The sequence below is a fragment of the Scomber scombrus genome, chromosome 18 (genome assembly GCF_963691925.1).
Source record: "Scomber scombrus chromosome 18, fScoSco1.1, whole genome shotgun sequence".
In the NCBI taxonomy this organism is placed as follows: Eukaryota; Metazoa; Chordata; class Actinopteri; order Scombriformes; family Scombridae; genus Scomber; species Scomber scombrus.
Genome location: NC_084987.1, coordinates 5,153,164 through 5,174,194, shown reverse-complemented (window position 1 = coordinate 5,174,194; position 21,031 = coordinate 5,153,164). Strand labels below are relative to the sequence as shown.

Here is a 21,031-nt window from a genome sequence, read left to right as displayed (position 1 = left end):
ATAGCTGTAAATCAATCATATTGCTTTTAAATTGATCGATAATATAGGACTGCATGCATCCTCGATCGTTGACCTTTTCCGTTTTCCGTCAACACCACACACCTGGGCATCGATAAGAGGAATCGATAAACTTGTAGACATGTCATCCAGATGGATTGGACAATTTGGTACTGGTTCTAAACCAGAACGAGTTTTCAATTCCCATCCCTAATTGTGGCGGATCTACAGGTTGACAAGATCTGGGGGCAGTTTTTTAACTTTTTATTTTATGGTTCACATGTGAAGAATTTAATTTTACTGCATTGTATGATGACTGAAAACATTAGTATTACTAGTCATGATTTATTTCGGTCCTTATTAATGATTTTCAAAAAAGAATGCACATTGAAATAAAAATAAAAATAAGGCTTTAAATCAAAAGAAAAACATTTTTAATTACATTTCACTCAGTAACACAGCATCAACTGACTTCTTTCTGTTATAAACTCATTCAGATTCAGTCAGCAGCTGGTTGAAGTCACTGTTTACCCAGAACTAATATATATATGTGTGTGTATATATATATATATATATATATATATATATATATATATATATATATATATATATATATATGTGTGTGTATATATATATATATATATATATATATATATATGTGTGTGTGTATATATATATGTATATATATATATATATATATATATATATATATATATATATATATATATATATATTCAGGGCTTTTGAGCAAACATTCTGAGGAGCTGAGGAGGCATGTGTACTCACTCAAGGAGGAAGAGGAAACACTACTCAACCGAGAGGAGGAGGGTTGGGTGAAAGGGATTATCACCTTTCACATATAGTGTGAGTCACAGCCAGGAGAGAACAAGTGATAGAAAGCAGTTTAACAGGTGGATGTGAAGCAAGGCAGGTAGGGGTGTGAGTTAGTGGGTGAAGTTAACAGGAAATGAGAGGCATGGGGGTGCGGAGTTCAATTGTCTCTTGGATCTTTATCATCCTCTGTTTGGGGACATTGCTGACCACTGTCACCTGGTACTGGTTCGAGTAAGTGTTACTTTCCTAACTACTTGTGCTGTAACTTTGCTTTAGTGACACAAATTATTTCACAACACTACTCATTCTTAAAAGTAAAGTTTCTAGCAGAGAAATTTGGAAAATGTCATTAAAGACTAAATGAATGACAAGTTAATTTTTTCAGTTTTTTCTTTCTTGTTGGTAGAACAAGTAGTAGTAGCATTTTCATTTTTGCCTTTATTGGACAGTTGGTGGCAGAGAGGCTGACAGGAAACAAGGGGAGCGAGAAATGGGTTTAACATGCAACAAATGTCCCTTGCCGGACTTTGACCAGGGAGGTTGTGGGTTTATGGTAAATGCTGTAACCATTTGACTACGTATATGCTCCACAAAGCATATATTTTGCTCTTTGAAGCTTAATTATTGTATGAAAGGTGCTATAAAAAATAAAGTTATTATATTTGAGTAAGTTTTAAGTAATGTACACTTTTTTTATGATCAATTATTATATGAATGTATGATGTACTTGTCGATCAACATTCATTTCATACAAAGTAAGTGTTAACTGATCACATGAAGTAAAATGAGTCATGTATTACTTTGGTGGCATTTGTCCCCTTATAACAAAGTGTAAATACAAGTTTCTACATACTTTTATAATGTGTACATTAAAATAATGTTAAAGAATGTTAAGTTCAAAGTTTTCCTTTTATTTTATTGTACAAGTATGCAATATTCGTAAAATAAAATATACAAAGTCATTGAACATGAAATTGGACAGGCTCCAACAACAAAAAGCTTTACAAAGTGATATGACAAGTCATAGATGAAATTTAAATATAAAGGCTGGTTGTCAGGCTTTTTCTGCTCTTTGATCCAAGCGTTTAGACTGCAAAATAATGGAACAGAATATAACCCCCAATTTTAGATATATTTTTCCTTTAAAAAAAAATGTAGTCAGGCCAATATTTTACACTATTCGACAAATTATTTGATTGCAAGTTACAAGTTTTTTATTTTTGAAATTAGTTTTATGTTCTCTCAAATTTCTATTTTTGTTTGACATTTAAGAAGTTTTGTTTGTTTCATTTGGCACAAATCTACTTCCATACTATTTGAGTGGCAGGTGAAAGGGTTGGTTCAAATTTGCACATTTACAATTAGAGATGGTAGGGTTCACTTAATTTATTGTCATAATTCTGTATTTTGTATTTTTCTGTTTGTATTTTCAACCAATTAAAATAAAATGAAAAAGAGATTAATGAAATACCCACATGACATCAAACTCTGTTACACTTTTAGGACAGGAGTTTCTTCTTTTTTACATTAACAAGAGTCATGCCAAGTAAATACTTGCCAAGGCCTGATTGTATTATCTGGTTTCTGATTTCTGCATGTGACTCATCATTTGTGTTTTCACAGTGACCTGGAATTGTATAAACCGCCTCGTCCAAAGAGAGGTCTCGGCAAGCTGACTGATGTTTGTAAAGGCTGCAGGTGAGAGCAAACACTCATGATTTCTCCTTAAAGTTCCTTCAGTTGGATGTTTGAGCTTCACTGTGCAGAATAATGTATATGTAGTTTGACACTAGAAGGCTATTTTCACATTCAAATGCTAAAAGTGGAAAGTTTCTCTTTGCTCATAGAAATTCTGATTTTAGGCTACAAGCACAATTAGTGACATGACAAACCCATCATGGTCCAGTATGCACCTCACACAAGAAGCTTCCAATGCACATACACTGATCATGGCCTTAACAGTGAAGTATGAGACATTTTTTGTGTCCATCAGTTTAACTTTTGTGATCAAAGACATATACATGTATTTGCATATTCATATATTCTGGAACTTTTAATGAAGGCAAAGAAGTAGATGCAATTTTAAGGATTTTTAAAGAGTTTTTAGAAACTGTTCCAAGTAATATTTCAATCAGGAGAGACAAGTAAATAGAAAGATATTTATTGTAAATATGTATGAACAAAATCTTAGTGATGACAAAGTCTTTGGCGCTTGAACTCCATGAGGAATCATCTCTGAACGGCTGCATATATATGTAGATCCCCCATGAAGTCCAGACACTGGTGATGGTGATTGCTAATGAGACTGAAGAGAAGATGGCAGATGGGAATAGACTGCAGATCCTGTAGAGAATGGCGGGGATGGGGAGGTGGTGGGGCGCAGGAACAGCTGTATGACAGGACTGAAGCAAAGGGAGAGAGGCATATTTAAACGGACCGCTACAGGATGATAGGCTCAGGCTGAAGTGTGGCGATTTGCTATTGGTTGCTGAGATTGACAGGTGACTAGCAACAATTGGAATAACGCCCTAGACATAGAAATCTAGGTTATAGATGAGCATGCTTGAAGGAGGCAGAAGTTTACCAGTTATGCCTGTATGTTTAGAGTCTTCTGGCTGAACTTTCGCTAAGCTTCATATGTTTGGACAGGATCTTTTAGTAACCTTTTTGTTTATGCCTTCATAAATTTAAATCATGTCCCCACCAGGCAACATACATCTGACTGTGTGTGTGTGTTTGTGTGTGTGTGTGTCACAGGGAGGTCATCGACAAGGTAAAAGAGCGTTACTCTCAAACCTGGAAGAAGCAAGAGGAAAATTCACGAAAATTTAGGTAAAAGAAAGAACAATAACTAGATTTAAGGAGAATTTAAAAAGTAAAATGTGTGTTAAAATAGAGGAACCTGACTGGCAAATGTCCTCCAAGTAACCATTCGAATGGCCATGTGATTTATGGTTGCAGACAGTCTTCACCAAGGAACTGAGACTGCTTTTGCTCAGTTAGATATATTATGGAAGTAAATTTGTGCACATTTTGAAATTCATAACCTAACCTTAATTAACTGCTAAATAATTACCTGACTGCCAATTCACATATTTCTTATTTAGCTAATAATGAAGCTTACTATTCAATAAAGAAAACGAAACTGACCCTTCAGTATTGAAGGACTATTTAACAAAGTCCTTGTGGTTCCCCAGATCTCGGCTCAGAGGTCAGTGCAATGGCTTCGACATGGCCATCGTCACGCAGGAAAACACTCCGATTGGATCAGAGCTTGTGTACGACGGTGACGGGAAGAAGCTTAAGGTTACCCAGGAGCTTTTCAACACCTTTGCAAAGGTATGCTGCTCATCATTCATGGATATAACCACATCACCAGCCGCTGGCAAACACTTCCTACTTTTGATCTGTAGTTAAATGATGTCATGTCTGTTTCATATAATGTGTCTTCAACGTACAGCACCTTTAACCAGAATTGTTAATTTGCAAAAAATACGAATAAATATAACTAGGCTATAAGCAACTGAGTGCAGAGCTACTTCACTTTATGCTATTTCTGTGTAAAAGGGTTCTTATCCTTGTTTTGAACTCGTGATATCAGGAAACTTCGCATCATATTGACTGTTTGACTTTCAGCTCAGTGCAGATCTTTATTGCACTAGCTTTAAAACAAGATATATCAGTGACTAAAAAAGATAAGAAGCCATTCAATTTCATCAACATTGGTTGAAGTCCATTGCTCATAATTTTTCTGACGCTAATTGCGTCTATAAATAATACCTTTGAAGGGCAGGTATTAACCGGCTGCGTACTGCACTCAGATGACTTCTGTTACTGTTGAGAGGAGGAAACGGAGGCACAATGACAGAATACGCACAGGACGGATGTTTTCCACCCATGTTAATATTTTTGGAGTGGAATATTTTTGGTTTTACTAACAGCATTGACTTTGTCACAAATACAAATACTCTCTCACATAGAACATCTAATGGGATCAAATTTCAGTTTACGCTTGCAGGCTTTCTGCTTGTCCACACTTTCCATTAACACACTCAAAACCCTCATTTAAACCTGCTGAATCCACCCTGTTTTTATTTACACAGTTATATTTGTAGTAGATCATCCGTAAAACTACGCTAACTAAACATGCCAACAACATGCCAACAATTGCTCTGCACACGCAATTATGTGTGCAAAGCACACATAATGATGTGTATTATCGAAGCTCTTGGTATATGTCTTGGTAGTAGCGCAGTCAAACATTTAACCACTGTATAAATCACTATGATTCCAAGGTCACAATAAAGTGCTGCCAAAACTTCGATTCACATTTGCATGATAAGTGTGAAGACCGCAATGGCACTGAACATCTCAGCCTTTGGGGCTACCTATGCCTTGAATAACCTGCCATGTGGTCTAACTTCTGAGGCAAAGAGGCTACATTTCTTTTCAGGGGTCATATTTTCAGTAATGTCTTCCCTCCAGTGCTAGATATCAATTAACAGACTCTGAAGTTTGCCTTTTTAGACATGTCATAACAGCCTGACCGGGCCTGTCCTGTTTCAAAGGCTTTGCCAAATATGGCTGATAAATGCCACCTCTTTCTGCCTGATTTTTTAGGGAACAGCTGATTTACCTCACTAACTCTAGTATCAGTAAAACTAATTTAACAAGCAAGGAAGTCATCATTAACAAAATGTGTTTAAATGATTTATTAAGAACAAATGATTGATGCTTGCTGATTGCATTGTGGGGAAGCTTACTGACCACCTCAGGACCCTACGAAGGAGACGAGAACGGAAGGAGAGGAGAGCGTTAGGTGAAACAGTTGTGGTGTTGTCCTGCTGCTGAATCTTTGCTAAATAAACTTGTAAAGATGTATTTTTTTGTCTTCAATGAACAGTATGTCCTAAATAGTGTATACTATGTCTTTATTTAGTTTAATGACCGTAATAATAATTCATTGTCTGTTGAATCCAGGAGCATCCTTTCAAGACTAAAAGATTGGACACATGTGCTCTTGTTGGGAACGGTGGTATCTTGACTGACAGCAAGTGTGGAAAGAGCATCGATTCAGCTCAGTTTATTATGAGGTGAGACAGGCATCCAGTGTAGTTAATTGAAATGCTGATGACAGTTAATCAACACAATTACGCTCATCTCTGCTGAAATTCGTATCTGTATATTCTTTGTTGTTTTTTTTCAGATGCAATCTACCGCCTTTGAAAAATGGCTATGAGGAACACGTGGGCATCAAGACTGATCTTGTGACAGCAAACCCAACAATTTTCGTAAATAAGTGAGCAAAATGATGAGTCTCATTTGACTATCTCTTAGTAATATTCCTCATCTTTTGTTATTTCACATCTGCTGTTTTTTCCCCCAGGTATAAGTCTCTAATGAATCGTCGCCGTCCATTTGTAGAGAGTCTACAAACCTACGGAAACGCTTTGCTTCTCCTTCCTGCCTTTGCCTTTAGCTTCTGTACTCCTGTGTCTATGCGGGCCGTTTACGCAGTTGAGGACTCTAATAGCCCTGTTCGTCCTGTCTTCCTCAACCCTGGGTACCTTCAGAATCTTTCCGTCTTCTGGAGAAATGAGGGCCTGAAACCAGGACGTCTCAGCACTGGCTTCATCCTGACCAGCCTAGCACTGGAAATCTGTGACAATGTGGAACTGTATGGGTTCTGGCCCTTTGGTAATCACCCATATGATTATTATCCCCTGTCTAATCACTACTATGATGACACGAAGGTTTCGGCAATGCATGCAATGCCTGCTGAGTTTAACATCTTGTTGCAGCTGCACAGTGAAGGTGTGCTCAAACTTCATCTGGGAAATTGCTGACCACGTGAAAAGTAGTTCCCAGACTTGGGGACAGATTACAGCTCAGGGGCACAGTGCCTTCTCTGTAGCCTCTGGGCGAAGCCAGGCACTCATGAAGTCTTTCATCCAAGCATGGTGGATGTTTGAACTTACAGTTAATGCTAAGCTGGCCTTAGGCAACCAAGACATTTGCACAGAAATCATAATGCACCAATGATAAGACTATATTGTATCTACTAGTGTATTTATTACTGCAAATGTTCCAGCTGGTGTCTGGAGGGAGTTATTTTGATTTACCTGGGAATCCCTTGTGTGTGAGGCCTTGGTGGCAGGAGCTCCATCACAGTGCCTTATGTTAAAAAAATGTACTTATGACAGACATTTGATTCAAACTGAATGTAATTTAAATAATTTGAATACCTCTTTTACACGAAGATTGGAGGCAAGTTTACATTTTAATCATGCACTAATTATATGCGGCTCGTGCTGGGAGTGACAGACAGTTACTCCTCAGTTGTTAGCACTCCATGTTACTGACACAGCCAGATGCTGTATAAGATAAAGATCTAAAGGGGGTTAAAGGGTTTTGTCACACAAACCATGACTGGAAACCATCTTGCTTGCACTCTGTGGGCTGTGGGCTAATCTTCTGATTACCTTGATTCAGGGTGGCAGCCAACGACTTAACAGAGGGGCATCAGTCAGAATCAGAAACAATATTATCAGTAAACACATTCAGGAGTTTTCGTCTCAGGAAGGTTTCATGCAGGCTTTGGGGGTTTCTTATGCAACTGGTAATGTTACCTTTCACTCATACTTTTAAATTGTTGTGGTGTTTTTTTGAGATTTTTTTTTCAGATGGAGGTAGGATTTAATATACTTGTTGGTTTGAAGTAGATTTGTGTGCCAGTATAGGATTTTGACACCTACCAGCCTGTCAGTGTCTACAACTGGCATGTTATTCGTCTTTTTAGTAGCCAATCTTTTTGCCATACAAAAGTCACCTCAATTTTACTTTCAAAGAAGATTTAGGACAGGATGGTTAAGATGTTGTGTGCAGTGAGCGGGTCTGTGGAAATGAAAATGCCTATTTTATAAGTGTTAAACCTGCATTAACTGATGTTTGGCCCATTGGGGGCAGCAGACATAAGCTGTAAACACAACACTGACATACTATCAGCTTTTAATTGATTCTGATGCCACTTTGTGGTTTTAATACAAAACTGCTGCTGTTACAATGCTTCATGGTTGGCCACGAGTCTCTGTATACCTAGCCCACCCCCAAACCTGTGGTGTATTCTGTTTCGTGCAGTCTTTAAGTTAAGATGTATTCCTGAGTTCAGGTCTTTGCCTGATTATTAAGTCACTCAAAATATATATTACACCTTTTTTGATTAAAAAGAAGAAAAACAAATCCAAGTTAGCCAGTTCATTAAGCCCATATTCTGGGTTTGTTCTCCACAGATTTTGTGACTTGTAGCTATTATGTGCTAATCTCTGCTGAGGCGGTTTATTGCTGCTTTGGCCTCTTGTAGAGTATGTTAAATTAATGTGGAAAACACACAAAATCCCGGCTGATTTTCATTCTGTATTTTTAAATATCATTTTATAACTTAATAATGCCTACTCTTTTTTTTTCTTACATCATATCTTTTCTTTCTTAATTGGTGGTGGTAAATCATACATGTGTGTTTATGCTGCACCCACCAGTTCTCAGTATGTCTGATATCATCTCTTAAACGAGGCCGTGTGGCAGCCGCTGTCACGCATAGGATCTTACACAATACAAGGCCTGCAAGGGAGTCAGACACTAAGTAGACAGGCTTTATATTGACATCCAATTTGTGCCATCCTACTGGAGTTACAAGAGAGTTATTAATTAATAAATCAATTAATTTGGATAAATCAGTCAAAGCTCTGAGTCCATGATTCAATGATTCAATTAATCCTCTGTATCGCTTCAAAGAGTAGACACACGATAATTGAGTAAATATAAAGTTAGTTTATTAACTAACAGGACTACTAATAAATGGTCGGTGTGACAAGATCTTGTGGCACGATATATAGGATTTGTGCAATTTACTTTTATTTATGTGTTTTTATTAGCAATATGTTATAATTTGTTAAACATTAATTCTTATTACTTTTAATTTATGTTTATATACTAGAATTGTTTCTATTCTTCATAATTCATTTTTGGTATTCGTATTTCTTTCTATCTATCGATGTATTTGGGGGGGCAAAACTTTTTACAGTGCTTGCATATTGCATACTGCATATGATAATTCATACTAGAACTCAAGCGGCATTCATTACAAGGTGATTAGTTAAATCATTTAAAAATGCACCTGCTTTGTTTTGCACTTTGTGACTTTCAGTCAAATAAAAACAATTTTTCCAGTCATATATTGAAGTTTTCTGAAGAATGGTGTTAAAATCTCGACTCGTCTTGTTCTCGTGAATCCAATATCGTTTATCGTCTCGTTTCGTGAGAGCTGAGTGTATCGTCACACCCCTAATAAATGGTATAATAAATCAAAAGAAGAAGAAAAAATATGTATTCAACAGATTGTTACTTAATATAGCGAATGAATAAAAGATGATGGTGAATGATGAATTTAATGAAGGATCTATAATGTATCTAGAAGCTAATAAACTGCTAAGTTTTACTGAGTTTTACTTTAAAAGAAATGTTTAATTACTCTATCTAGCATTTTGCTTATTTATTATTTTATTTTTATGTGCATTCTTTTTGGGAAATGGTTTCAACTTGCGTGTTTCAACTTGATGATGTGTAAAAAGAAAAATTAAAGCTAATGCACCTGTTGTTTAATCATATTAAGTCAACCCATGCATTGTGATCTCCAGCACTGTAAACCATCAGATTTTTTTTAGGTAATACGTTCCAAATAAGGTATACAGCACATCGCGAGAAGAAAAATCACTGTCTTCACAAAATATTTTTCATCATTTGGAGTCTGTCCATCTTTTGCATGTTATACTGATATAGTGTTCTTCTTGGCAAAGTTTTTTTGTACTACAGTAACGTGATGAATCAAAATCAGTTTTATTGTCACTTCCATAAGGCACACTGAGCATACATGGGAGAGCAATGCCATTCTCAACAGATCAGTGTGTTCACATTTAAAAACAGGCACATGCAAACTATATGTATTCTTTTTGGGAAATGGTTAATAAAGACCAAAATAAATTACTACTACTACCACTAAAGTTTGCAGGAGTCATATAATGCAGTAAAATTAAATTCTGCTCATGTAAATCCCGGATCTTGTCAAGTCCTAGATCCTCCCCTTGTCCACAAATAGATACGTTACATAGTGCTTTCATCACTGTGGCACACAGTTTCAGCCCGCTAAATATAAGTTATAAGATAAGATAAAATAAGACAAGATAGATTTTATTTGTCATTCAGATTATACAGTATACAGTGCACATCCAAACGAAACTCCGTAGCAATGGCTCAAGATAGTACAGAATATTAAAAAGTGCAGATATCAAAAATAATTAAAAAAAACAAAACAAAACAAAAACAAAAACTATGTATATATATGAATTAAAAAAAAAATAAAATAAAAAAAAAATATATATATATACACACACATATATACATACATGGGTCAATGACGTATAAGGATTTATTTAAAAATAATAAATATGGGAATATCTATTGCAGTAATTCAAACATTAAGAAAGGTTGAGTACACATAAATACATATGAAAATAGTAAATTAGGTGTTTTATGTGTTTTCCCATCTCGATGAATTAGAACTGACCTTAAAAAAGTCATGTGGTGCGACCATGATCTATCTTAAAATAAATTAATTTAAGTGTTTCGAAACTAATTATTTGCATGTCCTTTAAGTTTTTGTAAATAATAATCTCATATTTATGTTCTATAATGTCACAGTTGCCTTCTGAAATGTATGTAAGACTTATTTTTCCTGTAAATTGCTTAAAAATGATTGAAAAAATTTAAAAATACAATTCAGTTAAGCATACTGTATCAGTGATTAATATTAAAAGTGATATTTTACTCTGAATTTAATACAGTTATTGGTTTTATTGGTCGCACCACATGATATTTTGTCACTTTAAATAACAGAAAAATTACTAATAACTTGTTTTTTTTGAAAACTTAAAGTGATTACATATAAGGGAAAGGTACTACATATATATGGTATTTTTTTTAAATCAATTTAAACCTTTTTCTAACTGAAAAAAATGCAGTTAGACTGAAAATGTCATAGTCACGTCATTGACCCACATACATATTGCACATTTTCATGAGTATAATTGCACAGTAGTCTGTATAGCATATGGAACCGTGCATGGGTCAGGGTCCTCCTGAAGTGGACAATGCCCTCTTTTGTTTTTCTTTTGTTTGTGTTGCACCAGTCCAGCAGTTGGTTCACCTCCACTCTGTAGGCCAGGTTATTGTTGTCCCGGATGAGGCCCGCCACTACTGTTGTGTTGTCTGCATACTTCACAATGTGATTAGTAGTGGACCTGGCGACCTGGTGGGTCATCAGAGTGAAGACCAGCAGACTCAGGACGCAGCCCTGAGGGGTGCCTGGTCTGATAGTCAAAGAAATACATCCAGATATTGAACATGTTCTAAATTTGCACAATTATAAAATGGGTCCAAATATCCAGTCTTTTTTTTCCCCTGGCATACTGTTGCTGTCATCAGAGAGAAAGTCAAGCTCAACAGAGCAGACCAGAGCACACCAGACAGGAAGTCAGACACAGAATCAGCATAAAACTTACAGTCAACTTTAAAAATAAAACAATCAGCTACAAACACAAATAAAACAGACAGATAAAGAGACGTATAGCCTACTGACCCACATTCGAAGCACACAAATGAAAGAAAATGAACAAATCAACTAAATTTGAACAAGACTTTTTAGTTGTGCTGCTACAGTTGTACTTACGGTAGCATACAGTTGCGGTTCGGATTTGATTGGGCTGCCGTAATTACTGTATTAGCAGTGCAACTTTAATTTAAAAGGTGGATCGCTTGCCCTGACTACACACATCTACTCTAGGCCTAATGGTCCCGGTGGGGTAGGAGGACACCGAGGATGGAGCAGGGTTCCCCAGGTAACGGTGTTGCACACACGTCGCCCTGCATGAGCACAGGTAGAAAAACTACTGCGCATCCAATGAATGCACCTTTTGGATTGTAAACAACTATATGATAATTTTGTCTCCTCGTTTTTTGACGAAGAAAGAAAGAGATTTTTTATTTAATGAAGTAGATATTCGCTTTTCTCGTCAACAAAAATGCGTGTTAATTTAGTCACAGTCATTGTTAAAGGGCATTGGTGACATCTCGTCATCGTCTCGTTTCAATAGTTGCTTTCTGGACGAAATTAACACCTAGTAGCCTACAGAAGATAGAGGATTTTACCTGATCAAGAACAAGGATGGGCTGCTAGTTTGAGAGCGGAGGAGGCATGTTTACTCTCTCAAGGAGGAAGAGAAAAAAATGAATATAAACTGAGAGGGGGGTGGGAGAGATGGGAGTGTGTGCCAAAAGAAACATAAGAAAACACAGAGGCTTTCTTATATTTCAGAGAGCGGAGGAGGCATGTTTACTCTCTCAAGGAGGAAGAGAAACATTTACTTAAAACTGAAAACATTCTTATGTTTCTTCTGTGTGCCAAAAGAAAGAATGCAACCCTTCTGAGATACAGTGTGTGTATATGTATGTGTGTTAGATGTGTGTGAGGCACAGCCAGGGAAAACAAGTGATAGACAGTATATAACAGGTGGGTGTTTAGCAAGGTGAAGTAAGGCAGGTAGGGGGGTGAGTGGGTGAAGTTAAGAGCAAAGGAGAGGCATGGGGGCGCAGAATTCAGATGTCTCTTGGATTGTCATCCTCCTCTGTTTGGGGAGCCTGCTGACCACTGTCACCTGGTACTGGCTCGACAAGTAAGTGTTGCCTTCCTAACCACCTTTGCTGTAAATGTGCTTTAATGTCATGAATCATTTCACAACACTACTCACTCTTAAAAGTAAAGCATTACTTAGGTGGCATTTGTGCCCTGATTACAAAGTGTTAATATAAGTTTCTACATAAGTTTCTAATGCGTACATTAAAAGTATGCTAAAGTATGTTACTGTTACTTTATTGTACGAGTATGCAATATTTGTACAATAAAATTCACTGAACATGAACAACAACATTCTAGACCTATTGTCCTACAGAGTGGGTTTTATAATACAGAGCTGCTGCTACACGAAAGGCATGCATGTTATCTTAGCTATTGTTGGCAGAAACTCAGAACAGAAGAAGAAGAAGAAGAAAAAGAAACATTTACAAGCAACAGACCACAGACCGATTTACAGGCACTTTGGGTGTTCTTTGGGCCATGGCATTCTTGTAGTTTAATTGCCTGTCAAGCTACTAAAATGCCATACAGTCGTAGGCAAAACAGACAACTGTTTTTGTATGGCACATTTTGTAAAGAAAGGCAACTCAAGGTGCTTTACAGTGTGATAAAACAAGATGTCGTAGATGATATAAAGGTTGGTTGTCAGGCCGTTTCTGCTCTTTATTTCAAGGTCAGTCAAATGAAAAGGTAGCTGTTAGACTGCAAAATGATGAGACAGAGTACAACTCCTGTTTATAGATGTATTTTAAAATTTAAATTTTCTTTCTTTTTTTTCTTTTTTTTAATGTAGTCAGTATTACATTAATCATGTTCCTATTCTATGAGTGCTGCTCTGCAGTATTAACATTGCATGTTATCTGTGTTGTAAGTCCAGTAAGTAAAGACAATAGAAGAATAGTGATAACGTTTATGACTGCTACTGTCTGAGAGGCAGGTTAAAGGTTCAAATTGGCACTTTTGTTCTGGAGGGTTAGAGGTGGAAGGGTTCACTTGTTTGTTCATTTATTGTCAGATTTCTATACTTTCTATTTTTCTGTTTTTATTTTCTGAGTCAATTAAAATAAAATGCAAAAAATGAAAATAATGAAATACCCACATGAAATCACACTCTGTTGCACTTTTAGAACAGGAGTTTCTTCTTGATTGACATTAACAAGAGTCATGACACCAAGGAAATGAAGTCCCAGACTTCCTTTGATGATCTGTTTTCTGCATTTTTCTCATCATCATTTGTGTTTTTACAGTGACCTGGAATTTTATAAACCACCTCGTCCAAAGAGAGGTCTCGGCAAGCTGAGTGATGTTTGTAAAGGCTGCAGGTGAGAGCAAACACAGATGATTTCTCCTTAAAGTTCCTTCAGTTGGATGCTTCATTGTGCAGAATAATAAATGTGCAGTTTGACACTAAAAGGCCGTTTTCACATTCAAATGCTAAAAGTGGAAAGTTTAGGCTACAAGCACAATTAGTGACATGACAACTGGTTTGTAAACCAATTCTGGTCCAGTATGCACCGCACACAAGTGCTATGTGGAAACTTGAAGCTTCCAATGCACATACACTGATCATGGCCTTAACAGTGAAGTATGAGACATTTTTTGTGTCCAGCAGTTTAACTTTTGTGATCAAAGACATATGCATATATTTGCATATTCATATATTCTGGAACTTTTAATGAAGGAAAAGGAGCAGATGCAATTTCAAGAATTTCAAAGAGTTTTGGGAAAAACCATATCAGACCTACATTATTGTTCCAAGTAATATATGTCTGTAGGGGATCTTTTAGTAACCTTTTTGTTTATGCCTTGATACATTTAAATCATGTCCCCACCAGCCAATATACATCTGACTGTGTGTGTGTGTGTGTCACAGGGAGGTCATCGACAAAGTAAAAGAGCATTACTCTCAAACCTGGAAGAAGCAAGAGGAAAATTCCCTTAAATTTAGGTAAGTATGCAACAACATACTCTCAAAGGATTCAAGAAAAATCCATGTGAACTTTGTTTCCATTTTTTGCTAATAGAAAGAAAAATAAATAGATGTAAGGAGAAGTAAACAAATAAAATAAAATATGTGTTAAAATAGAGGAACCTGACTGGCAAATTTCCAGCAAGTAACCATTTGAATGGTCGTGTGATTTATGATTACATACGGTCTTCACCAACGACTCAGAACTGCTTTTGCTCAGTTGGATCTATTACGGAAGTGAAATTGTGCACATTTTTAAATTCATAACAAACAAATAATTACATAACTGCCATTTCAAATACTTCTTATATAGCTAATTATGAAGCTTTCTCTCCAATAAAGAAAACTAAACTGACCCATCAGTCAGTGTCAACAGTACTGACTGTGTTCAAGGACTATTTAACAAAGTTCTTGTGGTTCCCCAGATCTCGGCTGAGAAGGAAGTGCAATGGCTTTGACATGGCCATCATCACCCAGGAAAACACTCCGATTGGATCAGAGCTTGTGTACGACGCTAACATGTGGAAGAAGCTTAAGGTTACCCGGGAGCTTTTCAACATCTTTGCAAAGGTATGCTGCTCATCATTCATGAATATTGCCATGACACCAGCGGCTTGCTTGGTGTCTTGATTGTTCCTCAAATGTTATTCCTCAATGACTGTTTCACTTTCCACTTTTGAATGGGGCAACTATTGATCTGTAGTTAAATGATGTCATGTGTTTCATATAATTTGATTTCAACATACAGCTTAACACACATTTAAGAACATATATTTTACAGTTGTAAGAATGAAGAGTAACTGTTTGTGCAACTAGAGAGGAATTAATCATTCACGGCCAACCAATCCAAAATGACAAATGACAACTTATAATGAGCCTGTAGCTTTATTTTTTACTTTACTGCAGTTCCTTGGCAGTTCACAATTAAAACATACACACAAAGAACTGCACTAAAACAATTAGACAAACAACACAGTATACATATTTTTACAAAACAAAAACACAACTCTGTAATTAGAGGCTGTAATTACAGAGTTGAGTAACTTCATCAAACTTTTTAATAGGTGTCAGAATGGCAACTCTTTTTGATATCTGGTCGTGTATCTCTGAATACACTGAATGAGTCCCCAAAGGAAAGTAAACAGTCACATAGTGGAGGGGCAAGTAATTTAAAATTTTATGCACAAAAGTTTAATATTATCTAAAATTCTTACAGCCCAGAAGATTATGTTTCTCCATTATCCTGAAATGATGACTGGTCTATTGAATTGACTTTTTAACCAGGATTGACAGACAGCATACATAAGAAATACAACTATGAGCCACAGAGTGAAACGCCACTTCACTTTATATTTGTTCTCTGGAAAAGAGTTCTTATCATACCTTTGAACTAGTAATACACACCAGCATACATAAGAAATACAACTATGAGTCACAGAGTGAAACGTCACTTCACTTTATATTTGTTCTCTGGAAAAGAGTTGTTATCATACCTTTGAACTAGTAATACACACCAGCACACATAAGAAATACAACTATGAGTCACAGAGTGAAACGTCACTTCACTTTATATTTGTTCTCTGGAAAAGAGTTCTTATCATGCCTTTGAACTAGTAATACACACCAGCATACATAAGAAATACAACTATGAGCCACAGAGTGAAACGTCACTTCACTTTATATTTGTTCTCTGGAAAAGAGTTCTTATCATGTATTTGAACTAGTAATACACACCAGCATCATCTGAAAAGCACACATCATGTTTGACTTTCAGCTCAGTTTAGATCTTTATTGCACTAGCTTTAAAACAAAATAGTGCAACAATAAAACAATAAAACAATAGAGGACAGAATAAAACTGTCAATATAAAGATTAAGTTTGGGAGTTGGAGCAGTACCAACTAGATATAGTTGGGTGGACCTTTTCAACCACTGTATAAATTACTACGATTCCCAGGTCCGATGAAGTGTTGCCAAACCTCACTTCACATTTGCATGATGAGTGTGAAAACTTCAATAGCACTGATCATTTGAGCCTTTGCAGGGCTATCTTTGCCTTGAATAACACCTGGGGTCACATTTTCAGTAATGTGTTCTCTCCAGTTCTAGGTATCAATTCACAGACTCAGAAGTTTGCCTTTTTAGACAAAATATGACATAACAGCCTGACCAGCCCTGTCCTGTTTATGGCTGAGAAATGCAGCCTTCTTTTCCCTGATTTTTTAGGGAACAGCTCATCTACCTCACGAACCCTAGTATCAATAAAAAATAATTTCACTGGCCAGGACAGCACCATCAACAAGATGTGTTTAAATGATTTTATTAAGAGCAAATGATTGATGAGGATGATTCTCTTGCTGATTGCATTGTGGGGAAGCTTACATGAAGTCCAACGTATCAACCCCACAGCACTGACCACCTCAGGATCCTACGAAGAGTACGAGAGCAGAAGGAGAGGAGAGGGTTAGGTGAAACAGTTGTGGTGTTGTCCTGCTCCTAAACTTTCTAGCTGTCCCTCCCTCAAGATGTCTTTTTGTCTTCAATGAACAGTATGTCCTAAATATGTCTTTATTTTGTTTAATGACTGTGAAAGTAATTCATTCTGTTGAATCCAGGAGCATCCTTTCGAGACTAAAAGATTGGACACATGTGCTCTTGTTGGGAACGGCGGTATCTTGACTGACAGCAGGTGTGGAAAGAGCATTGATTCAGCTCAGTTTGTTATGAGGTGAGACAGGTGTCCAGTGTAGTCAATTGAAATGCTGATGACAGTTAATCAACACAATTACGCTCATCTCTACTACAATTCCATACAAACGTTTCTGTATATTCTTTGTTGTTTTTTTCAGGTGCAATCTACCGCCTTTGAAAAATGGCTATGAGGAATATGTGGGCATCAAGACTGATCTAGTGACAGCAAACCCAAGCATTCTCATGCAAAAGTGAGCAAAAGGATAAGTCTCATTTGACTATCTCCTAGTAATATTCCTCATCTTTTGTTACTTCACATCTGCTGTTTTTTTTTCTAGGTATGGGTCTCTAATGAATCGTCGCCGTCCATTTGTGGAAAGTCTGCAAATCTACGGAAACGCTTTGCTTGTCCTTCCTGCCTTTTCCTATAGCTTCAATACTGCTGTGTCCCTACGGGCCGCCTACACAATTGAGGACTCTAATAGCCCTGTTCGTCCTGTCTTCTTCCACCCTGGGTACCTTCAGAATCTTTCTGTCTTCTGGAGAAATGAGGGTCTTAAACCAGGACGTCTCAGCACTGGCTTTATCATGACTAGCTTAGCACTGGAAATCTGTGACAATGTGGAACTGTATGGGTTCTGGCCCTTCGGTAATCACCCATACCAACTGTATCCCCTGTCTAATCACTACTATGATGACAAGAAGGCTACACCAGTCCACGCCATGCCTGCTGAATTTAACATCTTGCTGCAGCTTCACAGTGAGGGTGTGCTCAAGCTTCATCTGGGAAATTGCTGACACAGATTTGGTGAGAGCTGACAGCTCAGGGGCACAGTGCTTTCTCTGTAGCCTCTGGTTGAAGTCAGTCACTCATGAAGTTTTCATCCAAGCATGGTGGATGTTTGAACTTACAATTAATGTTAAGGTGGCCTATCAGCAACCAAGACATTTGCACAGAAATCAAAATGCATCAATGGTGATACTGTGAACATCCTTTACACAGTCCTATATTGAATCTACAGCTGTATTTATTACTGCAAATTTTCCAGCTGGTGTCTGGAGGGAGTTATTTTGATTTAACTGGGAGGCCTTTGTGAAGCCTTGGTGGTGGTGGGGGGTCTCCATCACTGGGGATTTGGGTTTTGTTTGTTTTTTGCTTTTTTTGTGAATGACACAAGGTGAATGTAACTAAATATTTATCAGTAAAGTTTGTCATTTGTCTAACCAGATGGAGGCGTGATTTAATATACTGGTTGGTTTGAAGTAGATTTGTGTGTCAGTATAAGTTTTTGAAACCTGCCAGCCTCAGTCAGTGTCTACAACTGGCATGTTATTCGTCTTTTTAGCAGCCAGTCTTATTGCCAATACATCCAAATGTCACCTAAATTTTGCTTTCAAAAAAGATTTAAGACAGGATGTTTAAGACGTTGTGTGCAGACATTGGGTTTGTGAAAATAAAAATGCCTATTTTCTAAGTGTTAAACTTGCAATAACTGATATTTGGCCACTTGGGGGCAGCAGACTGTAAACACAACACTGACATACCACCATTTAAGCTCTTAGCTGTTTTTTGGTTTCCACTAAATCCCAGGGAAAATATTTTAGCTGCTAAATTCTCCACTATATTCACCAGCTAGTTCATAACTTTGTCTTGTCTGGCGTTGAGCAGGTAGAGTATAGTTGATTTTAATTTGAAGTTTTTCCACTAAAATCAGCTGCTGGATGTGGATTAAAATAAACGCTATCTGAGCAGTGAAAGAGAACTAAAAGAGTAAAATTGCAGTCTGGAAACCAAATCAATGAGCTGAAAGAGGCTATAAAGCTCTCTGGGTTTGTTACTCTAAGCCCTCATTCACTTGTCATGATCCTCAGTTAATATGAAAATAAAGATTATAGCCACTTTAAACCTGCATTAAGTTTTTTTTGACCACTTGGGGGCAGTGGAAACAAATTGAGAAGACAACACTGACATATGATCACCTTTTAAGTTGATTTGTTAAGCAAAAAGTTGCTTATTTCCACATCCAGCAGTTACAGAGCAATATTATCACTTATTTGGAGTTGTGTGTCTGTCCATCTTTTAGCTCTGTTTTTGCACTCTACCAACCCCTGAGGGAAATATGTGGCTCCTTAGGTGCTAAATGCTCCCCTGTGTTCACCAGCTAGTTCATCAGGCATTTTGGTGCTGAGCAGGTAGTGTACAGAGGCTTTTTAAAGTGTTTCATTACACAACAGGTGACTTCTGGAGCCAAAAACGACACTATGAGAGCACTGAGATTGAACCAAAACAGTAAAGTTGCAGGTGGACAGCTCAACTATGAGCTGAAACTCGCTGAAAAGCTCAGGGGGTAACACAACCTTGATTATGAAGAACACTTGTATCAGTTCAGGCTGTGGCTCAGCAGAATATCCATTGACTGCAGGAGGGTTGGTGGTTCAACCCCCTGCTCCCTCTCATACTTCAATTCTTTACTTTAAATGTCCAGTTTTAAATTGGTAACATACAAAATGACAATCATAAAAGCACACTTACCTATATAATAAAACTTACAACTTAAAATAAACAAAATGAACAGACCTCAGTGCTTACATGAGATTGTACAAGTGCCTTACCTGCTTCATTCATTAGACATCAAGTAGCCAAAATAAATGTGTTTTAATGATTCACTTTCCTGCACTCAAAATAATTAATAAATAATACTGTATTTTTTACACTTCTGTTTGGATACTAATTTCATTTTATTGGCATTGTTCCTGTACTGCACAATGACCAACCTAATCTGTTGTTTCATGAAGTGGAAGCAGTTTTCCGTGAATGTGTGTCCATGGAGGTCTTTGCAATATCTTATTTTTGTAGTGCTTTGATTTGTAATGAAACTATTTCACTGTTTTCACTATTTTTTACTGCCTTATTAATCTGATTTGATAAAAGATCTGTACTAATTAAATGTATGTAAATGTAAGACACAGACAAATAAAGGGTAATAAATTGCTTGTGCATTGCAACAGATTGCAGGTTTGGTGATCAACTTAGAATAACTGCATAAATGACAACAGGTGCAGACAGAAGTATTTAAATGAGGGTTTGCATGTCTTAATGGAGAATTTGGACGAGCAGAAAGCTGAACTTAGCCGATTCCCTTCAAACATATCATACATAGACACAGTCACCATCACCAAAATTAACTGTGGATTTGGTAAATTGCAATGCATGTGCTAAACTAACATATTTGCATTTTCTCCTACCTGTATTTTGCACACTAGAAAAACGCCCCATATTGCATATTCATTATGGCAAACGTACAAAATAGAAGCAGGGGTGGAGTTAGGGGATGGCTTTAGATTAATAAATCAGATATGTAACGAGGGGCAAGGCCGCTTAATGGCTTAAAGGTGTATAATAAAATGTTAAAGTCAACATGAAAGCTTACTGGGAGCTAGTATAGGGAGTGCTCACCCCCTACACATATGGCCCTTGCAAATTCATAAGAACCAGCTTTTTGACCAATGGAGGGAGCCCTGACTGTTGTACATTTAGAGGAAACCTGATCCTTACAGGATGTAGAGATGGCGAGAGGCCTGGTTAACATCTTGAAAGATTTTTATTGTCATTCCAGCCATGAAGATACATGAAAAGAATGAAATACAGTACGTAGGTCAGATCGTAGAAAACATATATATATATTAAAGATTTAGATTTGCTAACGGGCAATGGACATTTGCTGTATTATGTGCTAGGTTACTTATGCCATTAACTAGATTTTAAAATTATTATCAGCATCAATATCATCAATAATA

General features: G+C 36.9%; 1 protein-coding gene and 1 pseudogene across 1 annotated transcript; both read left to right on the top strand.

Annotated features, from left to right (window-relative positions):
• The first annotated feature begins 973 nt into the window (after positions 1-973).
• LOC133999282 (alpha-2,8-sialyltransferase 8F-like) lies at positions 974-6,692 on the top strand (annotated as a pseudogene).
• A 5,830-nt stretch (positions 6,693-12,522) lies between these two features.
• Positions 12,523-18,031, top strand: LOC133999280 (alpha-2,8-sialyltransferase 8F-like). Its single transcript, XM_062438468.1, has 7 exons — positions 12,523-12,614; positions 13,822-13,896; positions 14,448-14,522; positions 14,969-15,113; positions 17,158-17,270; positions 17,392-17,484; positions 17,572-18,031. Exons 1-7 carry the CDS (start codon positions 12,523-12,525, stop codon positions 18,029-18,031), a joined length of 1,053 nt encoding a protein of 350 aa, XP_062294452.1.
• Positions 18,032-21,031: the final 3,000 nt, after the last annotated feature.

Bases quoted from the DNA above. Each gene is read 5' to 3' on its own strand.
- LOC133999280 (XM_062438468.1), top strand. From the start codon at position 12,523: ATGGGGGCGCAGAATTCAGATGTCTCTTGGATTGTCATCCTCCTCTGT. The intron at 15,114-17,157 runs GTATGCTGCTCA...TGTTGAATCCAG, and splicing joins TTTTCAACATCTTTGCAAAG to GAGCATCCTTTCGAGACTAA. The intron at 17,485-17,571 runs GTGAGCAAAAGG...TTTTTTTTCTAG, and splicing joins CCAAGCATTCTCATGCAAAA to GTATGGGTCTCTAATGAATC.